Raw genomic sequence first — 12,844 nt, forward strand, 5'->3', positions numbered from 1 at the left:
AAGATTTTGTTGCAGCCGATATCTATCAGTGTTGATCGGACTAATTTGTGATATTGCTGACTGGAGTAAAAAGAGATTTGTAAAGTATGTGGCCGCGAAGAACAAAAAGAACAAAACGTAATGCATCAATCGGGAATCGAACCCGAATCACTCGCTAGCGAGCCATGTGGAAGGCGAGTATCATAACCATTAGACCATCGATGCCATTTGATGACTAACGAGTCAATCATCAACATTATGACCTGAGGACATAGTGGATCGTGGTAGCATCCTTTTGTCAAGGCTCCTCTCTTGGATGTGAGGGTTCCCAAGCGCTGAACCTGACTCTTATTTTCCCTTTTCGAATGTTAATATTGTTGTGCTCAGAACTATGCAATATGCAATTCTGAATTGAAGTCTAGATCCCTATATCTCAAACATGACAGTGGTGGCATACTAATAACATCTGGACACCGCTGCGTCCCGAGGTCATTTATCCTATGCCCTTTGCCATCCTCCCGAGAACCCCCTTTCCCAAAACAGCCTTCTGTGCTATCTGAAATGATCGAAGTGCCCGAATAAAGTTGTGTCGCTTGTTAATGAACTTCTGACAAAGAAAAGCGATGCCATTATACCAGCCACCTCAACCTTTTCTCTGGCGCATCTACACGCGGTGTCTACTACATTGGATCAGGCGTGGGTTTGAAAGATTAGCCCAACGAGGGGTAAAAGCAAAGATTGAGGCCAAAAACACTGAACTATGTAGCGACGCATACCGACATCCCCGTCCCTAAAATTTTACGCGACTTGTTCGATCGAGATGGACGATACTTCATCTCGAACGTGCGCATAGATGGCCAGAGACTCGAAGGCACTTGGAATTCTTTGTCAGAGTAACAAAATTTAGACATTGCAGATAAAGTCGTCCAGATACGAAAGCAGCTTCGATCTGGCACTTCAAACTCGTTTTAATGTGTTGATCAAAGTCTGTGCTATCCCTGCTTATTGTTTTCGACCTTGTGTCCCGTGGACCGTTTCATATCGAACAAGAGCGCTGGGATGCTCTAGGCCTCAAACTTTGTCACCTTCCTCGGCAAGTTTTGCAGAATTTGATAAAGCGCCTACCAAATTGCGAGCCCTGCGTGCTTACTCATTACGATCTCAATTTGGGAAACATCAAGATCCAAGACGGTAAGGTTGTCAGTATACTCGACTGGAAACATCCTGCCTTTTCCTCCATTTGATATGGATATGTTTCTGCCTCCGGATTTACAGATATGGAAGTGGAATGGGAAAGCTTGCTACGGGAGCACACAGGCGTACATGGTGACACGAAGATGCTAAGGCATTCTGGATGAATATGTGCAATATCAGACAGTATCCGGCCTTGGATGAAAAAGGCCGAAAGATATTAGAGGAATTATCTCAGTCTTGAATCAATTAGAATGTGCTTAGCGGCATCAATATCTTTATCTGCGCAGGATCGCTCGGAATTTTGTCTTTCATTGTACATCGTAATGCACTATCAATACTGTTGGCCAAGTCCATTGAGGATTTCAAACAATATGATCGTTCTAGAAAATCCATCACCAGTCTGTCTTTGGACAGGCTTCTAAACGAACATTAGCACTGAGGAAAAGGTGGGATCGAAGGTGATTTACGGGATCGGAATGTGCTTCTCATTTAAATGACAAGCAAACTAGCGGAGACAATAATGTAATTGAAGAAAGGAAAGCAAGGAAAAAGGAACTCATCAAGTGGAATCTATTCTCGGATTGTATTTCATATATCTCACTTTTGGATTTTTCCCTTACTTCTGGAGTGAATTACCTAGTTCATCACAACCCCGCAAAGCCCCGTGTTTTTATCAGCGAGCGCCAGTGCCCTAGCGGTCTGACGATTCCTTGAGCATCAATGGTGTAGTGGTAACATACAACTGTTAGTAATACCCGCTCGTACATTGATCATACCCATTCTAATTCTTAATAGCTTCCAGTTGTTACCGTACGGTTACAGCCGTCAAATGGTACACGTCAAGTTGTGCCGGGGGTTCGATTCCCTCTTGATGCAATTTCTTTTTTTTTTTTCGGATTGATTTCCTATTCTACGTGGCTTACTTACTCCTTCTTGTCAATTTTTTGTTCGTATTCTCTTGGATCAATTCCATTTCGCTATATAGCCAATACATAAATTGAGGCCCTCCGACTATATCATCATCGTAAAGTAATATCTTTAGTCCCACTCACTCAATTTACAAGTCTACATTCAATCCATTCTAGTTGAATTCTTTTGCGTCAAAATCGGGCAATGGTACGAAGAATTCGAGTTGCCTAATATGTATCTATTTAAGTGCGTTCGCTTCGGTATACCTGCAATACTTTTCGCCACTAGTACACCGGCTGCGCGGTTCCTTCCTAATTGATACGCATTAGCGTGACAGGAGACGTGGGCAAGTCTGCGCACTTTAGCCCACGTCGGATGCCTAATCATTGGATACAGGTGAAACAAGAGCCCTTGAAGACATTTTGAGAGGGAAACTTCAGCCGGGCTTTAGCCAATGAATGAGCTCCACCGACAGAGATTGAAAGCGGGTCTGCGCCTCCCACTAGCAGATGAAGTTTAGCGAGAGCAAGGCTTCGGACATTTGGACTGATGAATAGACTATTGGCTGGGTTCCTTTATTTTGCCTCAACCATGGCCCTAACCCTGACCTATAAATGGGCTTCCCAAAAGACAGACCTCCACCTACCTAGACGAAGTTTAGGCACTGCGTCTTGCTGTTTCGACCGGTTCTCCTCACGAGGCCCGAAAACGCAGCCACGATCACAAGGGCATGCTTACTGGGGAAATTGAGCTTGTGTACGTATTCTGAGTCAATTTCTTTAAGGTGGGGACCAGCAGAAAAGCCTATCGACACCGAATCCATATCGACCGAAAACTGTTAATAAACTTATCCGTAGGGGGCAGACGATCCCGGCGATCATCGTAGTGAGGCCGTTAAAAGTGGTAGAGCGGGGCTTAAGATGAGACGAGTCACAAGCGCTTCTATCACGGAGCCGTGAACCTTATGCCCATCCGCACGGACGGTTATACCGTTGGGACTTCGAGGAGGTGTGATTAGTGCTGTGTAATGGAGCTGACACCCCTGGTCACGAAGATAGAGACGATTGAGCTACTACTGCGTGTAAGATCCTGGTAGATAGCGTTTGTCGAATTAGGGGGAAGAGGAGAAAACTCCCAAGTTTAGCCGGATTGGAAATCTCCAGTCAGAATAACAGATTCCCCCTTTCCCCTCTCGACTTGACTTCTTGGACTCCCAAGAGCTTGTGTCCTGGTGTTCTGTTCTTTGGTTGTTTTCTGCCTTTTCTCCGCTCTTATCGGGGACAATCTTTATCTCAAGGGTCCTTCTCATCCCTCCCCTGGTGACCACCCCATATCCTTCAGAAGGATCGTTAGGGACTCTTACTGGCTTCTCTTATCTATTTTCTCTGAAAGTTCACAACATTCAACTCGTACGAGGTCAAACCTGCAAACATCCCCCGCAAAAAAAAAGAGCGCGCTTACATAACTCCCCTTGCCGGGCGCTCCTCCAAACCCCCCCCTTCCCGAACCTTCAAGGTGCCCTTTTCCATCCACGTTTTCGAGCCGACTCCTCCCTAATCCTTTTGTCACCCTCCCCATGTACCTCATGTCGCCTTGAATTGCTTCGAATATCGTGTGTCAGGATCCCCGTCGCGTAAGTGTCGTGATCGATTTTTCGCTGGACCCGACCCGGAACCCAGATTGGAAATTCGTCAACTCTGAACTCCCTTTTCCTTCGTCCGGAACAACATGGCATTTTCTTGCCGTCTGAGAGGCTTCTTTGAGATCGGCACACCATTGTACCGAGCTTCATGTTGTCTCTGGTCTACTTAACTCGGTCTCCTGGCCTTTAGTACTCCCGGCTAACACAAACCTGAAGGGCACAATGGCTTGCGTGGACGACACTCTCACAGCCGCGACTGCTGTGCTGCAGTCTCTTGCTAGAGACGAGCCGACGCCTGGCTCCTCATCACCCCCCTTCGATTTCTCATTACCATCCGCCAACGGGACGAAACCTAAACTGCCTGGAGAGAATACCGCTGCAAAGGCCGCCTTCGAAGCCGAGTTGGAGGCCTTGGTGCGTCGCGTGCATCATCTGGAATTCCAAGCTGTCAGTCATCATAATCTCCCCGACAACCCCCAAGAGAAAATCCCGTCTGCCCTCGGATCCAACAAGAAGAATCCTGATTTTCTGTGGACCTTTGGACTCCATCGCTCGTCGTCCGGTCAAGGTTCTGACTCTTATTGCCACTCACAGCAGCAAAATTTGAATCAACCCGATCGGCGAAAGCAAACTTCCTCGGCTCCCGATGCGCCCATGGTGAAAGACCTTGTCGACGATGAAACAGACGACGAGGACGAGACTGGATCACGCACGCAGGTGGTCCGCGAAGAGGATATCAGTATCCTCCGCAACCATGTTCAAAAGCAGGCCGAGGAGATTAGCATTCAGAAAGACATCATCGCGGGAGTCCGCGAGGAATTGCTGAAACAGGAAGAACACACCCGCCGCGCCCTTACCAAAGTCGAAAACGAAGATGTCACCCTCCTGGAACGGGAGCTACGGAAACATCAACAGGCCAACGAGGCTTTCCAGAAAGCGTTACGGGAAATCGGCGGCATCATTACTCAGGTCGCCAACGGTGATCTGTCCATGAAAGTTCAAATTCACCCGCTAGAGATGGACCCGGAAATCGCCACTTTCAAACGAACGATTAACACTATGATGGACCAATTACAAGTTTTCGGTAGTGAAGTATCCCGAGTCGCCCGAGAAGTCGGAACATATGGAATACTAGGTGGACAGGCTCAAATTACCGGTGTACATGGCATCTGGAAGGAACTCACGGAGAACGTGAACATCATGGCCAAGAATTTGACGGATCAAGTGCGAGAAATTGCTACGGTTACCACGGCTGTTGCTCATGGTGATCTCAGTCAAAAGATTGAGAGTCGAGCACAAGGTGAAATTTTGGAACTGCAACAGACAATCAATACCATGGTGGACCAACTACGGACATTTGCAACTGAGGTAACGCGAGTGGCGCGTGATGTCGGAACGGAAGGCGTACTCGGTGGACAAGCTCAGATTGACGGCGTCCAAGGCATGTGGAACGAGCTTACGGTCAATGTGAACGCTATGGCCAACAATCTTACAACGCAAGTGCGTGACATCGCTACTGTCACCAAGGCTGTGGCCAAGGGTGATCTGACGCAGAAGGTTCAAGCCAACTGCAGAGGAGAGATTGCTGAACTGAAGGACATTATCAATTCCATGGTGGACCAGCTGCGCCAATTCGCGCAGGAGGTCACAAAGATCGCCAAGGAGGTCGGAACTGATGGTGTATTGGGTGGCCAGGCCACCGTGAATGATGTCGAAGGCACATGGAAAGACCTTACCGAGAACGTCAATCGGATGGCGAACAACTTGACTACCCAAGTGCGTGAAATCGCAGATGTCACCACAGCTGTCGCCAAGGGTGATCTGACCAAGAAGGTCACCGCCAATGTCCAGGGAGAAATCCTTGATCTGAAGAGCACCATCAACGGCATGGTGGATCGACTTAATACGTTTGCCTTTGAGGTCAGCAAGGTCGCCCGTGAGGTCGGTACTGATGGAACGCTGGGGGGCCAGGCCAAGGTCGATAATGTGGAAGGAAAATGGAAAGATCTCACCGACAATGTCAACACCATGGCGCAAAATCTGACCTCACAAGTACGAAGTATCTCAGATGTCACCCAAGCTATCGCCAAGGGTGATCTCAGCAAGAAGATCGAGGTACATGCGCAGGGAGAAATCTTAACTCTCAAAGTCACCATAAATCACATGGTGGGTCGACTTGCCAAGTTCGCTATGGAGCTGAAGAAGGTCGCTCGCGACGTCGGTGTCGACGGCAAAATGGGTGGGCAGGCCAACGTGGAAGGCATAGCTGGAACTTGGAAGGAAATCACGGAGGACGTGAATACAATGGCCGAAAACTTAACATCACAAGTGCGTGCCTTTGGTGAAATCACAGATGCCGCCACAGATGGTGATTTCACCAAGTTAATCACGGTTAATGCCTCGGGGGAGATGGATGAACTGAAGCGCAAGATCAATAAGATGGTCTCGAACTTGAGGGACAGTATTCAACGAAATACTGCTGCCAGGGAAGCAGCTGAACTTGCTAATCGTACGAAATCCGAGTTCCTGGCCAACATGTCCCACGAGATCCGAACTCCCATGAACGGTATCATTGGAATGACTCAGCTGACGCTGGACACCGATGACTTGAAGCCGTACACGCGTGAGATGTTGAATGTGGTGCACAACCTAGCCAACAGCTTACTCACAATTATCGATGATATACTGGATATCTCAAAGATTGAAGCCAACCGCATGGTCATTGAGAGCATTCCGTTTACCGTGCGGGGAACAGTCTTCAATGCCTTGAAAACTTTGGCTGTCAAGGCTAACGAGAAGTTCCTGAGCTTGACTTACCAGGTGGATAACACTGTGCCTGACTACGTTATTGGTGACCCCTTCCGTTTGCGCCAGATCATCCTAAACTTGGTTGGTAACGCCATCAAGTTCACGGAGCATGGAGAGGTCAAGCTCACGATCCGAAAATCCGATCGAGAGCAGTGCACTACCAATGAGTACGCCTTTGAGTTCTCTGTCTCGGACACTGGTATTGGTATCGAGGAAGACAAGTTAGATCTGATTTTCGATACTTTCCAGCAGGCTGATGGCTCTACCACTCGCAGGTTCGGTGGTACTGGTCTCGGTTTGTCTATTTCCAAGCGTCTGGTGAACTTGATGGGCGGTGACGTTTGGGTTACCTCCGAATATGGCCATGGTAGTACGTTCCACTTCACCTGTGTGGTCAAGCTGGCCGACCAGTCCTTGAGCGTTATTGCATCACAGCTTTCGCCATATCGGAGCCACAGGGTCATGTTCATCGACAAGGGGAAAAACGGTGCTCAAGCTGCCAATGTTTTGAAGATGCTGAAGCAGATTGACTTGGAGCCCTTGGTCGTGAAGAACGAGGAGCATGTTCCACCACCGGAAATTCAAGACCCCTCTGGGAAGGAGTCTGGTCATGCTTACGATGTCATCATCGTTGACTCGGTGGATACTGCCCGCATTCTTCGAACATTTGATGAGTTCAAGTACATCCCGATTGTTTTGGTCTGTCCTCTGGTCTGCGTCAGTCTCAAGTCTGCCCTGGACCTGGGTATCAGCTCATACATGACAACGCCCTGCCAGCCGATTGATCTTGGTAATGGTATGCTCCCAGCTCTGGAAGGACGATCGACGCCGATCACGACGGACAATTCTCGCTCTTTCGATATTCTGCTTGCGGAAGACAACGATGTGAATCAGCAACTGGCAATGAAGATTCTCCAGAAACACAATCACAACGTCTTTGTCGTCGGCAACGGCTTGGAGGCTGTGGAAGCAGTCAAGAAGCGTCGCTACGATGTCATCCTGATGGACGTCCAGATGCCCGTCATGGGTGGTTTCGAAGCCACCGGCAAAATTCGGGAGTACGAGCGTGAAAGCGGTTTACAACGAACTCCTATCATCGCCCTCACAGCCCACGCCATGTTGGGTGACCGGGAGAAGTGTATTCAGGCTCAAATGGACGAGTACTTGTCGAAACCACTCAAGCAGAACCAGATGATGCAAACCATTCTCAAATGTGCCACTCTTGGTGGTTCCCTCTTAGAGAAGAGCAAGGAGTCACGCATTTCCAGCAGTGGAGAGATGCACCCCATCCACTCCTCGGTCTCATCTGACAACCAGAACCAGCAGCAGCAGCCGCGCTCTAAGAACCAACAGCCGTTGCCCGCACCGCCGCGACCAGGTGCCGCCCGAGCTGCCACTACCACTGCTGTTCCCAGAGAGGAGCTCGTCAGCCGGATCTCTGCTGAGGATAAACATGAAGAGATGATCGATGATCGGGTACGTTAGGCATGTACGTTCTGCGCAAGTAATTTGCCATGTGGTGAATCAAACCGAGCTAATCGAATCTCCTCCCTATCCAGTCACTGCTTCGATCCAATAGCACCTAAGCCTGACTGCATATAATGACTTCCCATTCCATATCTCTTGTTCTTATTTCGTTTCCAGTTGCCATGCAGAGAGATTTCGAAAAGACGGTCTGGTTTACGGCCTCTGATACCCTGTCCATATGAAACGAGCGCTTCTCTCGAAGATCTCGACCTTCTGCTGTCACATTCTATCTCCTTTATACCCGCCTACTCGTTACACCACCATTGGTCTCTTATCCTCTCTTACCTCCGCATTCGTTTGTCCTGCTTACCTTCTGGCGGAGTTTGGCGCATTTCATTTTATGGGGCTTCTGGATTTGTATCCAGTGGCTGTTGATTGAAGGGGGAGTTTGCAAGAGAGGGAGGGTGCTCCGTTTCCACCTCCCTGTATTTTCTATCGTCACATTTTGCCATTTATCTCTCGTTTTGACCGACCGGCCTCGGCGCTTTTTATTTTGCCTTCCTATCTTTGTATTGTACTTAGTTGCTTCCTCTTTCTCTTCGAACCTTCTGCGAGACAGAGAGCGCCAAGGCTCCGAGGTTCTTCTTTCCTGCTATCCAATAGGAAGTAGGAAGTCTTATTCCTCACTGCGATCGTTTCAGTCGCATTCGAGATCAAATGCAGGGCTTTATCTTTCTTTCATAACCTACAAAGTAGAAAACCTCATAGTTGTGATCCTCCAACTCTATACAGATATCGTAGTGTCTTTCTCAGGAGCAATTTTGATGACATTTTAACGAGTAAAAGGGAAGTATTATTACATTACATCCAGCCAAACCCAAAATCTGAATTAGATAGTGTCGGGGGGGGGGAATTCAAGAGCAGCAGACTTCAATTTCAAACACATAGCAGCGCCTCCAATCCATCCCTCCATGGATCGATCCGTTCCCTGGATGATTTTCGCCCGGCCTCAGATAACAAGGCCGGCTCAAAGAACCACTCGATCAATGATTGCGATCTCGCAGGTGAAACCGATACACAGGCACAGGTTCACGGGTAGGCACGGTCAACGGGCTCGTCACGTTGAACGTCCTCGTCGCATTCGAGACAATACTACTCGTGTTAGCGAAGGGCGCCGTCATGTTCGTCATCCCCAACACTACGCGGCGAATTATACCGGGTGGAAGCGACGCCCGCGCCGTAGTAGAGCCTCCGGCACTGACACTGACACTGGCACTAACACTGGCACTGACACTGGCACTGGCACCTGCCCCCGCCCCCGCCCCTGCCCCTGCCACTGCTACCGTCGTTGACACCGTTTGAAGTGTGCTCCGGATTGTTACGATAGTGGTACTGACTTCTGGGATCAGAGGCGTGGAGCTGCGGCCAGCGGGTCTGGAGCTGCCGCTTGGGGGTCTGGAGCTTGAAATGACCACAGCTGACGCAGATGGCCGGGCGGAAGATGTACTGCTTTCTCTTGCTACTTCACCTGTCCCAACTGCACTGCTGGACACTTCGGCAGCAGACCTGCTGCTAGCTGTTGTGCTGGGCGTGCTGGTTACGGTCACAGTCACAGTTACAGGAGTAGGTATAGCACCAGCTCCTCGTACGCTGCTGCTGCTGCTGCTGCTGCTGCTGCTGCCAGCACAGTTGATAGGAGGGCAGGCAGCGCATAGGGCGCTTGCCACGGGGTTGAGACTGGCCGTGGACGGGGCCGGGGCAAGCACCACAGGGCCGATGGTGACGGCGCATGAGGACGCCGGCGATAGTGCGGTAGAGGATCCTGCTCCACTGCCTCCTAGGGAGCTGCCAGAGCCAGAGGCAGGGTCACAGTCACCGCCGCCACCACTTTGGGAGCACGGGATGTTTCTAGCAGCAAGGACGGAGCTTAAACCCGCAGGGCTGCTGCGGTCTTTTCGGTGGGCATACTTGTCGACTGTGCGGAAATTTTCGCCGGCTGCAATGACATCGGCGCTAACAGCGTAGTCCTGCAGGAACAGCACGGATGTAACGAGCAACGCTAGGCAGTTTTTCGTATACATGATCGGATCAGATCAATGTGTCGCGGGCGGATAATGCCCGAGTCCTTCCTCAACGATAAACGATAATGAATCTGAAAACAAAGGGAGATCAGGCAGGATGGCGCTTCTCCGTAACCCGTCTATACCGTGCGGCTATGCAAAGCCAGAGCAGATATTTCGAGCCGAGGACCGAAGCGAAAATCCACTGGCGAGAACGACTCAGATCGGAAGCAGAGCCTAGCGAGTGATGGGGAGGGAAGAAAAGGAAAGGAAAGGAAAGCAGGCATCAGACAGACAGGAGGTCTAGAACTGAGTAGCCATACGGGCGAGGGCAGCGTAATATGTAGCGCATGCCCAGGGATCGGCAGGGTGGGTAATGAACGCACCGTGACGATGCCATCGAGGTATCTATTAAGATTGAGCAGTCTGGATTTTTGTCGTAGGGGAAGGAGGGCTGGTTAGAGTTTGTGATGGTAGCCAAGTTGGACGGTATTTGGTGGTTCCGTAGTTGCCCGTTCGAGATCGGCTGTTAATCCCGTGGATATGCGGTTCCAGGGCCATCATTGTGACTCGCTGGTTACATAGAGCGAGGCATGTTCCTGTCGGAGTTCTGATGCGAGGGGGGTTCGACTCCAAAAGAGGGCGGACTGCCTGCTTTGAATTGTCTTTAAGCATTCTGGGAGTTAATCGGGGTCGTAGTCCGAGTCCTCGTTGGTCTTCTGAGACACCAGTGCAATGAAAAGTCGATCGTAACAAGCACGGCATTGGCAGATGTAATTGAATAGGATTATCTCTATACTGACTGGGTTATCCAGACTGAGACCACCTGTAGCTATATACATCAGAGCAATCTCCAAAAACAGAGTTCTCCCTTTTAGCGAAAAGGTTGTAATGCTCTCGGTGCGTCATACCATCCAAAAAGGGACTTTTGTTTAGCTTTGCATCTGTCTCATCAAATCATGTTGATTTCATCCAGGGGTGTAGCTCTTTCTAAGCAGTCTGCATGGTTCCAGGGCTGAGACTCTGAGACTTCCGGTTCTAGTAAATAGCCAGCGGCTTGCGCCAGCCAACCTCGATGACTTTAACGGCAGTACAGCAGATCAACCCGAACGCATAGCAAACCGTTGTGAATGCAATCAGACCCCAGTACTTCCCGTTACAGCGCGCCAGGATCTCACCAGCAATAGGCATACCGGTGAGAGTACTAGGACGACCATATGTCAGTTCGAGGTGTTCATGACATCATTTACCCAAGAGAGCAGCAATCCAGATAGGGGAAAGTTGAATTAAAAAAAAAAGACTTACCCAAAGCTCACAACAGTGTAAGCAGTAGCGTAATATCGACCGTAATGCTCGGTCTTGCAGAGCTGACCCACGCAGACAGGTGTCAAACTAATGTTGCTACCGCTAGCAAACCCAAATATAAGGGCAAAGATCACGAGTAAAGCTAGGCTGCTGCCAGCGGGAAGCCACAGACACGCATTGCACAGTAAGCAGAGAGCCACCGTTACAATTAGGGTATTAAAACGACCAAGAAAGTCGGCAAAGAAGCCTGGAAGGCATCGGCCAAAGAAAGACCCTGCGTTCAGAATTGCGAGAATCTGGTAGGAGAACTGGGTGGAAAAGCCTTGGTCGAGGGCGTACGAGGAGATGAAACTGAGCGGAATAAAGAGACCCCATTCGATGAAAAAAACACTCATTGTTGTCAACAAGAATCGCACATCGCTGAAGATACGGAAGTCTGGGAGGATGTTCTCTTTAGAGAAGGGCTTTTGCGGCAGTCGCGATCGGATGAGAAGGTTCGCAAACCCGAAGGAGATGAGACAAATCAAGGCGACCACTCGAGTTGCCCAGCCCCATCCGACTTTTGGAAAGAGAGCCTCTAAGGTGAGTGGGAAGACTATGCCACCGATAGAACCACCCGTCGCTGCAATACCAGTCGCAAGACCACGTCTTTCATAGAAAAAGTGCCCGATAGCGGCGATAGCAGGGTTGAAGACGAGAGATGCACCAACTCCACCGAGTACACCAATTACCAGCATAAATTGCCAGTATTCAGTACAGAACCCCACGAGGATGATGAATGCCATCTCACAGATGCTGCCAGCGAAGACTAGAGCCCGGGGGCCCCGGGCGTCGAAGATGGGACCAATCTGGACCCCACAGAAGAAGGTCAAAAAAGCGAACATGCCAAAGATCCAGGCAACATTGCCCGAGCTGTAGTCTTTCAGCTGGTGAGTTTCGATGTAAGCCTGAAACGTGCCGATCGTATTGACCAGGCCCAGTGACGCAAACATGCCGAGGAAACTACCGAGGACGACCAGCCAGGCTTGGAGACCACCCTCGGGGTAGATATTGCCCTCTGGGTCGGTGGTGACTCGGCTCATGGGGTCCCTTTGCGCGGAGCGATGCGAGGGCGCCACTGTAGACGCGGTGCGGTGGAAGTCATCCTCCGCTGGCGGCAGCTCTTGCTCTGGTGGTTGCTCTGCCAGCTCGTTAGCCGTTTCGGTTTCAGGCTGCTTCTCCGAGTCGATTACATGACTGCTCGACTTTTCCCGGTCAGTGGGAGCCAATGGCAACTCATTGGCAGTCATGGGCTCATGGCTGGAGGGGAAAAAACTAGGTTCATGGCCGGATGCTTTGTTGGGTGTATTTGGTAGTGGCTCGGGGGACATTCTACGCAGGAAGTCACTGCGTCGGCTCTGTCGAGTTGCTTTGGTGTCTTTCAGAAATGCTCGAAGATTTTCAAATGCAGAAAAAGAAGTGGATCTGGGGGGAGTTCCAA

At 50.0% G+C, this 12,844-nt stretch overlaps 3 protein-coding genes across 3 annotated transcripts; 1 reads left to right on the forward strand and 2 right to left on the reverse strand.

The window, feature by feature from the left end:
* Positions 1 to 3,946: 3,946 nt before the first annotated feature.
* tcsC (putative two-component osmosensing histidine kinase (Bos1)) lies at positions 3,947 to 8,017 on the forward strand (the record flags this gene model as incomplete). The annotated part of the gene is made up of 1 exon (XM_058474424.1): positions 3,947 to 8,017. One exon carries the CDS (start codon positions 3,947 to 3,949, stop codon positions 8,015 to 8,017), a length of 4,071 nt encoding a protein of 1,356 aa, XP_058330164.1.
* Positions 8,018 to 9,042: 1,025 nt separating this feature from the next.
* On the reverse strand, positions 9,043 to 10,080 carry N7468_005128 (uncharacterized protein; the record flags this gene model as incomplete). The annotated part of the gene is made up of 1 exon (XM_058474425.1): positions 9,043 to 10,080. The coding sequence occupies one exon, from the start codon at positions 10,078 to 10,080 to the stop codon at positions 9,043 to 9,045; it is 1,038 nt and encodes a 345-aa protein (XP_058330165.1).
* A 1,017-nt stretch (positions 10,081 to 11,097) lies between these two features.
* N7468_005129 (MCT family MFS transporter) lies at positions 11,098 to 12,734 on the reverse strand (the record flags this gene model as incomplete). The annotated part of the gene is made up of 2 exons (XM_058474426.1): positions 11,098 to 11,263; positions 11,365 to 12,734. The coding sequence occupies 2 exons, from the start codon at positions 12,732 to 12,734 to the stop codon at positions 11,098 to 11,100; spliced, it is 1,536 nt and encodes a 511-aa protein (XP_058330166.1).
* Positions 12,735 to 12,844: the final 110 nt, after the last annotated feature.

The sequence above is a fragment of the Penicillium chermesinum genome (assembly GCF_028974085.1).
Source record: "Penicillium chermesinum strain IBT 19713 chromosome Unknown utg000004l:1.0-3345178.0:1.0-3348027.0, whole genome shotgun sequence".
Taxonomy (NCBI): Eukaryota; Fungi; Ascomycota; class Eurotiomycetes; order Eurotiales; family Aspergillaceae; genus Penicillium; species Penicillium chermesinum.